The following is a 16,524-nucleotide window of genomic DNA, read 5'->3' as shown; positions in this document are numbered from 1 at the left end:
GACCATGAGTTAAACAAAGCTCAGTAACCTCTGCATAAGGAATGGGTAGGCATCATTTTGTCTAATTAATGAGCATCTTAAACACCCTCACCATAGCCTACAGAGTCTAACTAGAAAAAGGAAAAATGGAGATTCCACTTGTGGTCTAATAAATACATGCTTCTCGGCCAGTTACACATATTTCTTTTCAGTCATAGCAATATAATCATGGAGAAGAGCTTTTTAATTTCTTGGTGATATAACAAGCTCCTTTGTTTACTTTCCGAGCTGCATCCTGGTAACCTGGAAAAAGACTCTGAGGTCAGAAAACTCAATTATTTTCTCTAAAATGGAAAAATAAAAATCTCAAAAAATTACAGCCCTAACCTTAGGCAGGTTCAGGATAGAAAGGATGGAAAGACAGAGTTCTGATAAAAAAAGAGAGAAAATGTTCTAACTATCCCAGAGGTGGCCAGTAATAGTGAAGCTTTCTCAGTGTGCCTGCAACATAAACATACTAACCCTGTCAAGATCGAGGTACCACCCACCAGAGATCATTCAGGAAACCACAGCTGCTAGGGGCTCTGTACGCAGAATCTGCTAAATCTTCCAGTGATACTTTAAGAGAGCACTGGGATCTCCCTAATCATTTAAATTCTACAGAAATGAAAGACCTGAGACTATTCCAGCTCAATGTTTCATTCCACCAGTGTATATATTTGAGTAATGACTTATACCGTTGCAATTTGACTATGCATTTCCCAATAATACCAATGACTGATGAAAAGCAGACACAGTTAACTACTTTGTCATCCTAATGGAACCAGAAAGGAGTGAAACAAAATACGTGATGCTAAGAAGTTCTCTGCTTCAGTATAGTCAACATCTAATTTGCTAAAGGGATGCAATCCTATAAAGTATTAATCATGTAATTACTAACCACAAAAGGGTTCAGCTTTTTTTTTTCGATTTCTTAAGAAATATCATTCCTTCTCCCACTAGTCAACTGATGCTTTTTCTAGCAATTCTTTTGCTAATAAAATTTATTTTAGGAGAAAACAAGGCTTTCTAGAAATGATGTACCTTTTCAGGGGAAGAATAGAGAAAACCAGCACAACATAGGGACTCACCACAGCAACTACTTAAACATAAGAGATTTAATCCCTAAATAATTTAATAGCTCATGAGGAACATTTCCAGTAAATATTTCAAAAGGACATTCAAAATTCAGGATGTCAGAAAATAATTCTAACTAAACATAATCCCTCCCTAAAGATTTCTCAGTACTGCAATATGCTTAAGGACAGAAGTTTCTTTGTCAACAACTGAAATGATAAATCTGCTTTTAAAGTATAATATTCAAGGGACTCTGACCTTTTGTGCAACGTTCAAAACTCAAAACAATATATCAATAACAGTGAAGCCTAAAATGTAACAGTGACATACTTTCCCCTAATTACAATAAGCCTTGTATTCCCAAACAGAACGCTGTTATAATGGGAGCGAAGGCCAAACAGTGTGGGCTGCGTAATACAAACTCAATCGGTGTTGTTTTTCTTTGCTACAAATTGAGACACAGGACAGTGCATTTTGGTGCAAAGTTAGAAACTAACATTAGGATCTAGATGTGAAATCAGACTTCCAGTTTTAATTTGCTATGCAGAACCTTAACCCAGAATTCCATACAGCACATGGCCCATGCCCCACATTATATCTAAAGAAGAGCATTTGCAAAAGTGTATTGCAAGTCCCTACAAACTATGCATGGGGGGGTGGGGAGGAGAAACAGCAACCTAGCAGGTTTAGAAATGGATACGCTTGAATTTTTAAAAATATGCCACTTAGGAAAAAAAAAAAAAAGAATAAATACATACCCTTGGGGACACAGTTTGTCAAGCCATCCCGATTTAACCTTTCTTGCAGATGATCCATAAAAACAGGCATAGGGAGATATTACATTTGAGGAAATGATTGATGAATCAGCCTTTCCACTTGTTGAGCTTAGTGGATAACTGTGCCTATTAACAGGGAGCAAATTCGCTGCTTTTTGAGTCCTGGATTTAGATGGCTTTGGTTTTCTTCTTAAACTATGAAAGCATTCTTCTACTGTTGAATATTCTGATTCTGAAGCAGAGTCTATAGGAAGATTGTTTTTGTCCTCTCGAGGTATCCAAATATCTTCTACTTTGTCTTCACTTACATTATCCATCCTGTTATCATATATGCTAAATGGAAAAAGAATGGTTTTAATATTTCCCACAGCTCTATGTGACTTAAGCCATTGGTTACTTTTTCTATTTATAAATAACCAATCACAGAAATTTAAGGCCAGGAAAAATCGTGGAGTTCAATTAACACATCTGATAATTTTTAAAACTTCCTGAAAAATAGAAATCTCTCATTATACTAACACATATTTGAATACTACTAGAAGTAGTGTATTTTTTCTTATGTATCATTTAATCTGACCTGTTTATTTTGGGGGTTGGGTGTAAGTGGTGAGGATGGAGACTGCCATATTCTCTACATCAAAATTTAAACATCTTCACCAGCACCAGTAAGTGGCCAGCCACTTAATGGGCCAGATCATTAACCACTACCTCATGGAGAGAGGTACTGGAGATCTTATTTCCACATGTTGCCCCTTCTCTGACTCTCCACTAATTGACTTCAAGGACCCTATGTTCTGTCATAATGTAATAAGACAAAGAGTACATCTGACTGGTGAGAACTTTAGTATTATTTTGCATCACTAATGAGAAAAAAACTGCACCACATTGCTAACTAGAAAACAAGAAAGGGCCAGGGTACATTCAGAAGGTAAAAGCTGTATAACATATAATATTTACTGGAACACATAGTTGCTAAGTATATTCCTATAGATTTAAGGAATGACAAAACAGATTGGCTCAGCCATTTATGCACAATAAAACTCATTACAAAGAAGTTTTTGCTAATCAATGAAACAGATATGCCTAGGAGTCAAATTACATCCTTCTGGACGTGGTATTCTAAAAATCATTGCCACCTTAAAGGACTTAACTAGGCCCCTTCCACATTCTTCATTGTAGTAAGTTCATAACAAATGCCTACTGAAGATTCTCAATTATTTAGTCTCATCTTAAGGAAACCCACAACAGTGTTAGACTTGGAGAATAAAGGTTAAAATAGACAAATGTTAGGTAATGATGCACTACATCAAGTGCTAATAAAGCTGAGAGAAAAATAAAATTTAAGTTGGTACCTTACAAACTCTATTCAATCTCATGTGTGATCCAAATAACTGGATAATTTTCAAGCTGCTTGTCAATGCTGAACTTCTAATAAAAGGATACATTACATTTGTAAAAATTCTGCACCTCACATAGTGACACTTTTGGCACCGCCCCTTTCTTAAGGTAACTTCCTATCTTTAAAGTGCAAACATGGACACCACATATTTGCCACTTTGGGAAAGGGAGAATGGTTTCAGTTAGGAAAAGACAAAAATAATGTGCTACAGACTATAGAATCGATTTACAGGCTCTAAATTCAATTACTGAAATGAGTGCTGTTTTCAAAAGAAAGGATTTGAACTTACCAATGTAAACTATTCTCTTAGAAATATAATATGAGCAAGAATTCAACATTGTATATTATATAACATTTTATTCAAAAGAATTAATCATCATCAATCACGTCCTCATACCTTGATTTGACAAAAAATGAGTTTCTTTCAGTAGTTGTTTCCCCTTTGAGTGTTTCTTCCTGGGTCCAAAATTCATTCTTTATGGATCTCTTCTATAAAAAAAAAAAATACACGTTTTTTTAGGGGAGCTATATTCTACAAAGATTCACAGTATCTGGGTTTAGTTTTATTAAACAAACATCTAATTGTTTAGATCAATTTTCAATAAAAACAATTTAATTAGGGTGACTATATTAAATGGTAGCCTTTTGATCCCTTTTTCAATATTTTATTTAAATCATTAATAACTCATCATTTCAACTAAGAAGAACAGAAGATGCTAAGAATAAAACTTATTTACTTTTACTTTCCCACTTACTTTTTGTCTTCCAACTTCTCTTTCATCATGACCAAGAAATAAAATACCAAAAGAGCACAAGTAGTGGAGAGGAAAGACTAAGTGATAAACTGAATACTTAAGATTTGTAAATAGGTAGAAGTCTGTCTATATTTGGGTATAAGGCAAAGTAAAATCTAGTGGCTTTTGTCAGTTTGCCTTTCCTTTTTACAGGGGTTTGTCTTATTCTCTTTTTTTTTTAAAGTAACTTCTGGTAAATTTTGAAAACCCACTGATCTGTCCTAAAATCAAATTGAAATGTATTTCTGTGATATATTTTTAAAGATATAAATCTGTCATGATTTTACTGAGCAGAATTTCGCTGAATGGAAATTTCTTTCTTCAATACAACACATTCTTCAAACAGCTTAAAGGAAAATGAAGAGGCATATATAGGCAGAAAAGCAAAGAACTGAATATGGAAAAAATTAAAATGTATGGGACTAACCTTGGAATTTTCTAGTCTCTGGAAGAGAAAGGTCTCTCCATAAGGGAAAATGGAAGATGAATTCTCCTCATTCGTATCTTTTGGGGGAATTATAGGATGAGAATGGAAAGATGTGAATAATGTGAAATATTGTTTTAAAAAAGCATGTGTTTAATTATTTTATAGCAATATAACAACTTAAGCTTTATTCTCTGAGAGTCCAAAATTCTGCTCATAATTCTTACCCTCAAATCAACTCTAAGCATGATTTTCTCAATGTATACACCCCTCACTTCACAACCAAAACACAATACTCACTGTTTCTTAAAGTGTGATGTGTCACATTTGTCCTTGCTAACCTACAGGATCCACATTAATATAAGTAAGCACATTTCCCCATACAATGGAAATTGTCATGGTGTGTTTATAATGTTAATTCCTAAATAAGAGGTTAGTTTTAATGGCAGAAAATTAATCTTAATTCTATTATAATTTTAAACAAATGATCATTAAAATTCACTAACATAACAGCTACATGTTATAGCATTCAAAATGCCAGAATCCACTTCATATAATCCCCCCTAATGCCATAACTACCAATGCACCTGTAAGTAAATTATTTCAAGAGAATTTCCACAATCCCTGAATTACACCGATCTACAAGAAAGAATTCTCAACACTTGCGTTTTCTGCTGTGGCAAATTTTTTTAAAGGTTCAGTAGTCAAGTGTTTGCTAACAGCATTGAGAAGAATGTTCCTGAACTTGTACAAGCAGAATTTTCAAAAGGAAAGAAAAGCCTCTGTCAATGAGCAGTTGACCAGAGCAATGTCAGCCCTTTCCTGTTACCATGGCAAAATTACTTTCCATAAATTTACACCCTGTAGTTCAGACTGTCACAAACCACATAATTTAGTTAAATGCTTTCGACTGTGGTTAATGATAAATGAAGCCTGGGTAAAAAAATCTTTTTACATTAGCATGTGCAAATTTCCAGGAGTCTGCGTATATATTACTGTCTTTCATTCACTCACCTTTCAAAGTGTCTGGAGTACTATGAACCCTGGCAGACAGTTATTCCCACTATTCCCTATTCCACAGGTGGGCTGCCTTCTTGATCATGATTTTAACACATGTAAGAGTATCAAATGAGTACTAACTAATTTACAGACTTTAAAAAAGCTGAGACTCACTTTGCTGTGTCATAGATTTTCCAGTTGAGGTAGGAACATTTCTTCTCTCACGGAAATAGCTTAAGGCAAAGGGAAAAATAGATAAAATACGTAAAAATAGATGTTACCATCTTGAGTAAAGGATTAATTGTAGGCACATATATATTTTTTTTTTTTTTTTTACAAAAACCAATATTCAAAAATAAGTTTGATTTTAATGAACAAATACAATGGCCAAATTCCATAACTGTGTTTTTTTAAATAGCCTTAATGGAAGAGATTTTATTGGATTTTACAAATGTTTGCTTCTTACATTTATAATTCACAAAAGTAAAGGAACATATTTGCCCAAGTATTTACGATTTTTTACTGTCTTTAGCTTTACAATATTGAACAAAAAATCTGTCTGGCTCTAAGCATAATTTGAAAATACATAAGACCTTTTCTCAAAGATCTCACAACCTTGAGAGAGAAATACTACAGGTAATTAATTAGAATACAACATAACAGCAATGTCAGAGGAAAACACTGTGGAAACAGAAGGTAATGAATACCTACTACCATATGAAAGAGTTCTATTTTTCCATTTAAATATAAGGATCAGGACAGTGTCCTTAATTTCTCTTAAATATAAATATGCCCAAGTAACTATAGGAAAGACTATCTATATGTAGTTGTAGTTATTTATTTATTTATATCTATATAAAGGAACAGAAACCAATGAAATAGAATATAAACAAAATTTAAAAATAATAGTAACCAAAAGCTGGTTCTTTGAAAAGATCAATAAAATTTATAAACCTCAGGGAAGGAAAATAAGAATGAGAGACAGAAGAGACAAATTACCAATATCGGGAATGAAAGAGAGGACACCACTACAAATCCTACAAACATTAAAGGGATAATTACAGATTATTAAGAAAAACTTTATGCCAATAAATTCAACAATTTAGATGAAATGGAAAAATTCCTTGAGATACAAATGATCAAATAGGACATGAGAATAAATAGAAAATCTTAATATCCCTCTTTCTATCAGAAAAATTGAATTCAGTAATTAATCACCTACCCACAAAAAGCTCCAGGCCCAAATACTGCACTGGTGAGCTCCACCAAACATTTAAGGAAGGAATAATACCAATTCTATGCAAACCTTTTCAGAAAATAGGGAGGGAAGGACTACTTCCTAGTTCATTCAGTAAGGCCAGTATTACTAATACACAACCAGTCAAAAACAAAACAACAGATAAATGTTAGACAAATATTCCTCATAAACATAACATGCAAAAATCGTTAACAAATATTAGCAAATCAAATCCAACAATACATAAAAAGAATAATATATTATGACCAGGTGAGATTTACCACCAGAAAGCAAAGTTGGTTTGACATGGAAAAATTAATATAATTCACCAAATTAAGAAAATAAAGGAGAAAAATCACATTCTCACAGCAATAGATTCAGAAAAACCAATGGACAAAATTCAAAATCCATTCATGACAAAAACTCTCAGCAAACTAGGAATAGAAAAAACTTCCTCAACCTAATAAAGGGCATTTATGAAAAACCAACATAATAATCAAAGATTAAAGACTGAATCATTTTCCCTAAGACTGGAAATAAGGCAAGGAGGTGGGTTCTCACTAGTTTTATACACATTAGTTCATAGGTTGCAGTCAGTGCAACAAGCGAAAGAAATAAAAAACATTCAGATTGGAAAGGAAGGACTCTTATAAGCAGAAATCTGTATCTAATCAACAGAAAATCCTTAAAAATCTACCTAAAAGCTTCTCAAACTTCTAAGTCAGTATAGCAAGGTACCAGGATAGGGGGAAATATTTTTAAAAATCAATAGTATTTCTAAATACTAGCAATGAACAATTGGAAAAATAGTTTGAAAATTTAACTTTTACAATAGCATAAAGAAACATGAAATACTAAGGGGTAAATTTATCAAAATATGGGCAAGATCTGCACACTGAAAATTCTAAAACATTGCTGAGAAAAATTAAAGAAGACCTAAATAAGTAGATATATCATGTTCATGGATTGGAAGACTCAATATTGTTAAGATGTGAATTCTCCACATATTGATATATAGCATCAACATAATCCCAAACAAAATTCCAGTGATCTTTTTTATAGAAATTAACAAGGTGATGCTAAAATTTACATACAAATAAGAACAATTTAGAATGGTCAGAATATTTAAAAGAAAGACAAATATGGAAGATTTATAGTATAGGATTTCAATATTTAGTCTAAAACTACAGCAATCAAATTTGTGCGGTATTGGTGAAAGGGCAGACATATAAATCAATGGAATTAAACAGAAAGTCCACATATACTCCCACACATCTATGGTCCAGTGATTTTTGAAAAAATATGTCATGGCAATTCAATGGGGAAAGGATAGTCTTTTCAACAAGTGTTGCTGGAATAACTGGATAGCTCAATTTAAAAAAAGAAATGGGTATTCCCTGGTGGTGCAGTGGTTGAGAGTCTGCCTGCCGATGCAGGGGACATGGGTTTGAGCCCCGGTCCGGGAAGATCCCACATGCCGCGGAGTGGCTGGACCCATGAGCCATGGCCGCTGAGCCTGCGTGTCCGGAGCCTGTGCTCCACAATGGGAGAGGCTACAGCAGTGAGAGGCCCGCGTACCGCAAACAACAACAACAACAACAACAACAAAAGAAATGAATATCAACCATTACTTCATACCATATACAAAATTTAACTTGAAATGCAGTTTAGACCTAAATGTTAATACTAAAACTCTAAACCTTCTGGAAACCAACAGAAGAAAAATTTTGCAACCTTTAAGTATGCAAAGATTTCTTAAATAAGTTACAAAAACCACCACCCTCCCCAAAAAGTCGGACCTTTATGCTGTCACATATTTCTGATAAATGACTTGTTTCCAAAATATAAAAAGAATACTTACAATCTATTAATAGGAATGATTCAATTTTAAAATGGACAAAAATTTAAATAGACACTTTATAAGAGGATACACAAATGTGATAATAAATACGGACTCATCAGAATGGATAAACTTAAGGCTGTAAATACCAAGTGTTAGAGAGTATGTTGAATAAATAGAAGGTTTAAATACTGCCAGCAGGAATGTAAAAGGGTACATCCATTTTGGAATACTGCTTGACATTTTCTGATAAAGTTAATTTAAGCTCCCAGCTATCCAATAGTAGAAACTCAAAAGAATTGAAAACATATTTCAGGGAAATAAATTTTTCTGGTCTTTCTTCATAGCAGTTTTACCCTCAATAATCAATAACTTAAAACAAACTAAATGTACATCAACAGGTAAATGATAAACAAATGGTGGTATAAGGACCTAAGGGATTACTACCAAGCTTGGGGGGGGACTAGTAAAAGGATACAAATTAATACTAAACATAATAATATGAATAACTCTGAAAATCATCATGCTGAGCGAAAGAAGCCTGACACAAAGACGTATATCCTATATGATTCTATAAGGGAGTGTGAAAGACGGATGGACTATAAAAGGACACTAAGAAATGCTTAGGGTTGATGGAACTGCCACTTCTTAATTGTGGTGATAATTTAATAGGTTTACACATGTTTCAAAACCCATCAAATTATATGCTTTGAATTGGTACAGTTTATTATGCAAATATTATACCTCAAAGAATTGTTTAAAAATGAATTTAGCAAACCTACTGTTCATAGAGTTGATACATAAAATATAAACTATATTCCCAAATATCAGCAAACAAAATGAAATATTAAAAGTGATACCATATACAAGAGTATCAGAAAAATATAAAAACCCAGGATTAAATCTAACAAAGATTTGTAAGAACTCAGTCCTGAGAAATCATTCCTGAGAAATTAAAGAAAATCTAATTAAATGGAGGAATATATGGAGGACTGAATACTGCAAAGATGCCAACACTGCCTATGTTCATTTGTAGAATCAATGCAATCCCAATCAAAAGAGTTACAGGGGTGGGTATCTATGTGGAATTTAACAAGTTGATTTTAAAATTTATATGAAAAAGCAAAAGACCAAGAATAACTAAGACACTTGAAGAATAAAGTGAGAAGACTTGCTCTGCTAGGTATCAGGATTTATTTTTAAAGTTATGGTAATGAAGATACTACATTACTGATAAAAGGACAGATATATAGATTAGTGAAGTAGAATGGGCATAAAGGCACCCAATATTCATTTAAGTTAAAACAAAGATGTCAATCTTGAGCAATGAGCAAAGCATGTCTTTAATAAGAAGATGACTTGGATATCCACTTGGTATTAAAAAAAAAATGTACTCCTACCTCAAACTACACCTAGAAATCAATTCAAGGTGGATTATAAATCCCAACATGATAGGCCAAACAATAAAGCTAGAAGAAGATAAAACAGAATATATTCTGTGTCTTAAGATATGAAAAATTCTAACTCTAAAAACGGTAAATTTGACTAAATTAAAGAAATTTCATTCATTAAAAGTCACCATCAAAGAATAAAAAAGCAGTATGTAGAAGAAAAAAATATATATTCGACAAAGGGCTCATACCCATGGTGCATCAATAACTCTTAAAAATCATTATAAAACACAGAAAATGCAATTCAAAACAACAACCCCCTCCCCCAAAATGGGTAAATGACTCCAAAAGGCACCACATAAAAGAAGATAGAAACATGGTCAATGACCAATAAATGCGTTAAAAGGTGCTCGATTTCATTAGTCATCAAAAAATACAAATTAAAATTGCAATGAAATATAACTACCCGCCCACCTGTATGGCTAAAATTTTTTAAATAACGAAATGCTGTTGAGGCTATGAGACAAAAGAAATGCACATACAATGCTAGTGTTAACATAAGTGAGCATAACCACTCAATGATGAGAACCACTTTGCATTACCCACCAAAGTGGAAGATAAGCATATACTATGACAGCAACTCTACATCTAAGTATATATTCAACAGACATACATGTAGATGAAAAGAAAAACCACCCAAATGTATGTCAACATAAAAAAGTTAAAGAAGCTGTGGGAGAATCACACAAAAGAATAACATTCAACAGACAAAACAACAAACTGACATGCAGCCACATGGATGTATCTCATAAACATCAGGTTGAATAAAAGATATCGGACACAAAACGTTACTTGCTGTATGATTCCATTTATATGAAATTCTAGAATAGGCAAAAGTAATTCAGTGAGATCAGTGGTTCCTCAATGCAGGTGATAGGATAATTTACTGCCAATGTGCAAAGGCGATTTTTCAGGGATGATAAAAATGTTCTATATCTTGATTGTGGTCACATGGGTGTATATATTTGTCAAAACTCATCAACCTGTCTGTTTAACATCAGTCTTTTTTCTTACATGTAAGTTAGATATAAATAAAGCTGGTTTACACATGTGTGTACACATATATCATTTACATGTAAAATACTACATGACGTTGAGAATGTGAACTATAACAGTAGAATGGATATCATGATATATCCATATGGTGAAATATTATACAGCAGTGAAAATGAACAGTCTACAACCATAGGTACCAACATAGATTAAGTCTCAAAGTTAAGCAAACTGAGCTTAACTAAAAGATCTATATGGCTGCATTTTTAAATCCACAAGACAGTCAAAACTATAGTATAGAGAGGGGATTCAAGATGGCGGAAGAGTAAGACATGGATATCACCTTCCTCCCCACAAATACATCAGAAATACATCTACACGTGGAACAACCCCTAAAGAACATCTATTGCACACCGGCAGAAGACCTAAGACCTCCCAAAAGGCAAGAAACTCCCCACGTACCTGGGTAGGGCAATCCAAAATAAAATTGTGTCAGTCGTATGGGCATTTTCTTAACAAATTTATCTGTAATAAACTACAAGCAATAACAAATTCAACTGAAAAATTAGGGGAGGTGCTTCCCTGGTGGCGCAGTGGTTGAGAGTCCGCCTGCCGATGCAGGGGACACGGGTTCGTGCCCCGGTCCGGGAGGATCCCACATGCCGCGGAGCGGCTGGGCCCGTGAGCCGTGGCCGCTGAGCCTGCGCGTCCAGAGCATGTACTCCGCAATGGGAGAGGCCACAACAGTGAGAGGCCCGCGTACCGCAAAAAAAAAAAAAAAAAAAAAAAAAAAAAGAGGATGGAACCTGCACCAGTGGGAGGGAGCAGTGAAGGAGGAAAGGTTTCCACACACTAGGAAGCCCCTTCACTGGCGGAGATGGGGGGTGGGGCCCGGGGGAAGCTTCGGAGCCACGAAGGAGAGCACAGCACCAGGGGTGCGGAAGGCAAAGCGGAGAGACTCCCGCACAGAGGATTGGTGCCGAGCAGCACTCACCAGCCTGAGAGGCTTGTCTGCTCACCCGCCGGGGCGGGCGGGGGCTGGGAGCTGAGGCTTGGGCTTCGGTCGGATCCCAGGGAGAAGACTGAGGTTGGCTGCGTGAACAGAGCCTGAAGAGGGCTACTGTGCCACAGCTAGCCAGGAGGGAGTCCGGGAAAAGGTCTGGAGCTACCGAAGAGGCAAGACACTTTTTCTTGCCACTTTGTTTTGGGGTGCGCAAGGAGAGGGGATTAAGAGCGCAACTTAAAGGAGCTCCAGAGATGGGTGCGAGCCACGGTTATCAGTGCGGACCCCCAGATGGGCATGAGATGCTAAGGCTGCTGCTGCCGCCACCAAGAACCCTGTGTGCAAGCACAGGTCACGATCCACACCTCCCCTCCCAAGAGCCTGTGCAGCCCACCACTGCCAGGGTCCTGTGATCCAGGGACAACTTCCCTGGGAGAACACAAGGCGCACCTCAGGCTGCTGAAACATCACTCCAGCCTCTGCCGCCACAGGCTTTCCCCACATTCTCCTGGCCTGAGTGAGCCAGAGCCCCCAATAGCTGCTCCTTTAACCACGTCCTGTCTGAGTGAAGAACAAACACCCTCAGGCGACCTACATGCAGAGGCGGGGCCAAATCCAAACCCCAGGAGCTGTGTGAATAAAGAAGAGAAAGGGAAATCTCTCTGACCAGCCTCAGGAGCAGCAGATTAAATTTCCACAATCAACTTGATGTACCCTGCATCTGTGGAATACATGAAGAGACAAGAAATCATCCCAAATTGAGGAGGTGGATGTTAGGAGCAACAATATATATATACTTTTTCCCCTTTTTCTCTTTTTGTGAGGTGTGTATGTGTATGCTTCTCTGTGCGATTTTGTCTGTATAGCTTTGCTTTATCAGTTGTCCTAGGGTTCTTTCTGTCCATTTGTTTTCTTTGTTTTCTTTTTTTTACTACAGTTTTTAGTGCTTCTTATCACTGGTGGATTTGTTTTTTGGTTTGGTTGCTCTCTCTTTCTTTTTTTTTATTACTTTAAAAATTTTTTTAATAACGTTATTTTATTTCATTTCATTTCATTTTATCCCTTCCTTCCTTCCTTCCTACCTTCCTTCCTTCCTCCCTTCCTTTCTTTCTTTCTCCCTATTTTTCTGAGCCGTGTGGATAACAGGCTGTTGGTGCTTTGGCCAGGCATCAGGGCTATGCCTCTGAGGTGGGAGAGCCAAGTTCAGGACGTTGGTCCACCAGAGGCCTCCCAGCTCCATGTAATATCAAATGACGAAAATCTCCCAGAGATCTCCATCTCAACGCCAAGACCCAGCTCCACTCAACAACTAGCAAGCTACAGTGCTGGACACCCTACGCCAAACAACTAGCAAGACAGGAATACAACCCCACCCATTAGCAGAGAGGTTGCCTAAAATCATAATAAGGTCACAGACACCCCATAACACACTACCAGATGTGGACCTGCCCACCAGAAAGACAAGAACAAGCCTCATCCACCAGAACACAGGCACTAGTCCCCTCCAGCAGGAAGCCTACACAACCCACTGAACCAACCTTAGCCACTTGGGGCAGACACCAAAAACAACGGGAACTATGAACTGGCAGCCTGAGAAAAGGAGACCCCAAATACAGTAAGTTAAGCACAATGAGAAGACACAGAAACACACAGAAGATGAAGAAGCAAGGGAAAACCCCACCAGACCTAACAAATGAAGAGGAAATAGGCAGTCTACCTGAAAAATAATTCAGAATAATGATAGTAAAGATGGTCCAAAATCTTGTAAATAGAATGGACAAAACACAAGAAACATTTAACAAGGACCTAGAAGAACTAAAGAGCAAACAAACAATGATGAAAAACACAGTAAATGAAATTAAAAATTCTCTAGAGAGGATCAGTAGCAGAATAACTGAGGCAGAAGAACAGATAAGTGACCTGGAAGACAAAATAGTGGAAATAACTACTGTAGAGCACAAAAAAGAATAAAGAAGGAAAAGAATTGAGGACAGTCTCAGAGACTTCTGGGACAAAATTAAACGCACTAACATTCGAAATATAGAGGTCCCAGAAGAAGAAGAGAAAAAGAAAGGGACTGAGAAAAATTTGAAGAGATTATAGTTGAAAACTTCCCTAATATGGGAAAGGAAATAGGCAATCAAGTCCAGGAAGCACAGAGAGTCCCATACAGGATAAATCCAAGGAGAAACACACCAAGACACATATTGATCAAACTATCAAAAATCAAATACAAAGAAAAAAATATTAAAAGCAGCAAGGGAAAACAACAAATAACACATAAGGGAATCCCCATAAGGTTAACAGCTCATCTTTCAGCAGAAACTCTGCAAGCCAGAAGGGAGTGGCAGGACATATTTAAAGTGATGAAAGGGAAAAACCTACAACCAAGATTACTCTACCTAGCAAGGATCTCATTCAGATTTGATGGAGAAATTAAAACCTTTACAGACAACCGTAGCTAAGAGAATTCAGCACCACCAAACTAGCTTTACAACAAATGCTAAAGGAACTTCTCTAGGCAGGAAACACAAGAGAAGGAAAAGACCTAAAATAACAAACCCAAAACAATTAAGAAATTGGTAATAGGAACATACATATCGATAATTACCTTAAATGTAAATGGATTAAATGCTCCAACCAAAAGACATAGACTGGCTGAATGCAGACAAAAACAAGACCAATATATATGCTGTCAACAAGAGACCCACTTCAGACCCAGGGACACATACAGACTGAAGGTGAGGGTATGGAAAAAGATATTCCATGCAAATGGAAATCAAAAGAAAGCTGGAGTAGCACTTCTCACATCAGACAAAATAGACTTTAAAACAAAGACTATTACAAGAGACAAAGAAGGACACTACATAATGATCAAGGGATTGATCCAAGAAGATATAACAATTGTAAATATTTATGCACCCAACATAGCAGCACCTCAATACAATAAGGCAAATACTAACAGCCATAAAAGGGAAAATCGACAGTAACACAATCATAGTAGGGGACTTTAACACCCCACTTTCACCAATGGACAGATCATCCAAAATGAAAATAAATAAGGAAGCACAAGCTTTAAATGATACATTAAACAAGATGGACTTAACTGATATTTATAGGACATTCCATCCAAAAACAACAGAATACACGTTCTTCTCAAGTGCTCATGGAACATTCTCCAGGATAGATCATATCTTGGGTCACAAATCAAGCCTTGTAAATTTAAGAAAACTGAAATCGTATCAAGTATCTTTTCCGATCACAATGCTATCCGACTAGATATCAATTACAGGAAAAAATCTGTATAAAATACAAACACGTGGAGGCTAAACAATACACTACTTAATAACCAAGAGATCACTGAAGAAATCAAAGAGGAAATCAAAAAATACCTACAAACAAATGACAATGAAAACATGACGACCCAAAACATAAGGGATGCAGCAAAAGCAGTTCTAAGAGGGAAGTTTATAGCAATACAAACCTACCTTAAGAAACATGAAACAACTCAAATAAACAACCCAAACTTACACCTAACACAATTAGAGAAAGAAGAACAAAAAAAGCCCAAAGTTAGCAGAAGGAAAGTAATCATAAAGATCAGAGCAGAAATAAAAGGAAAAGAAATGAAGGAAATGATAGCAAAGATCAATAAAACTAAAAGCTCATTCTTTGAGAAGATAAACAAAACTGGTGAAGAAATGGACAAATTCATAGAAACGCACAACCTTCTGAGACTGAACCAGGAAGAAATAGAAAATATGAACAGACCAATCACAAGCACTGAAATTGAAACTGTGATTAAAAATCTTCCAATAAACAAAAGCCCAAGACCAGATGGCTTCAGAGGCGAATTCTATCAAACATTTAGAGAGGAGTTAACACCTATCCTTCTCAAACTCTTCCAAAATATAGCAGAGGGAGGAACACTTGCAAACTCAGAACATAGATGCAAAAATCCTCAACAAAATACTAGCAAACAGAATCCAACAGCACATTAAAAGGATCATACACCATGATCAAGTGGCATTTATCCCAGGAATGCAAGGATTCTTCAATATACTCAAATCAATCAATGTGATACACCATATTAACAAATTGAAGGAGAAAACCCACATGATCATGTCAATCGTTGCAGAGAAAGCTTTTGACAAATTCAACACCCATTTATGATAAAAACCCTCCAGAAAGTAGGCACAGCGGGAACTTACCTCAACATAATAAAGGCCATATATGACAAACCCACAGCCAACATTGTCCTCAATGGGGAAAAACTGAAACCATTTCCACTAAGATCAGGAAAAAGACAAGGTTGCCCACTCTCACCACTATTATTCAACACAGTTTTGGAAGTTTTAGCTGCAGCAATCAGAGAAGAAAAAGAAATAAAAGGAATCCAAATCAGAGAAGAAGTAAAGCTGTTACTGTTTGCAAATGACATGATACTATACACAGAGAATTCTAAAGATGCTACCAGAAAACTGCTAGAGCTAATCAATGAATTTGGTAAAGT

At 36.0% G+C, this 16,524-nt stretch overlaps 1 protein-coding gene across 1 annotated transcript in view; it reads right to left on the bottom strand.

The window, feature by feature from the left end:
- ARAP2 (ArfGAP with RhoGAP domain, ankyrin repeat and PH domain 2) overlaps window positions 1-16,293 on the bottom strand; it is a 184,216-nt gene extending 167,923 nt beyond the window's left edge. Inside the window, exons 1-5 of the mRNA XM_055086113.1 lie at window positions 16,223-16,293; window positions 5,662-5,720; window positions 4,492-4,568; window positions 3,668-3,759; window positions 1,854-2,204 (exon numbers count right to left, since the gene is read on the bottom strand). Of these exons, the coding sequence (XP_054942088.1) occupies window positions 1,854-2,204; window positions 3,668-3,759; window positions 4,492-4,568; window positions 5,662-5,720; window positions 16,223-16,266 (623 nt within the window). The 5' untranslated portion in view covers window positions 16,267-16,293. The remainder of the gene's footprint in view (window positions 1-1,853; window positions 2,205-3,667; window positions 3,760-4,491; window positions 4,569-5,661; window positions 5,721-16,222) is intronic.
- Window positions 16,294-16,524: the final 231 nt, after the last annotated feature.

The sequence above is a fragment of the Physeter macrocephalus genome, chromosome 7 (assembly GCF_002837175.3).
Source record: "Physeter macrocephalus isolate SW-GA chromosome 7, ASM283717v5, whole genome shotgun sequence".
NCBI classification, from domain to species: domain Eukaryota; kingdom Metazoa; phylum Chordata; class Mammalia; order Artiodactyla; family Physeteridae; genus Physeter; species Physeter macrocephalus.
Note: the sequence above shows the minus strand (reverse complement) of the source record. Positions and strands in the feature narration are given on the sequence as shown.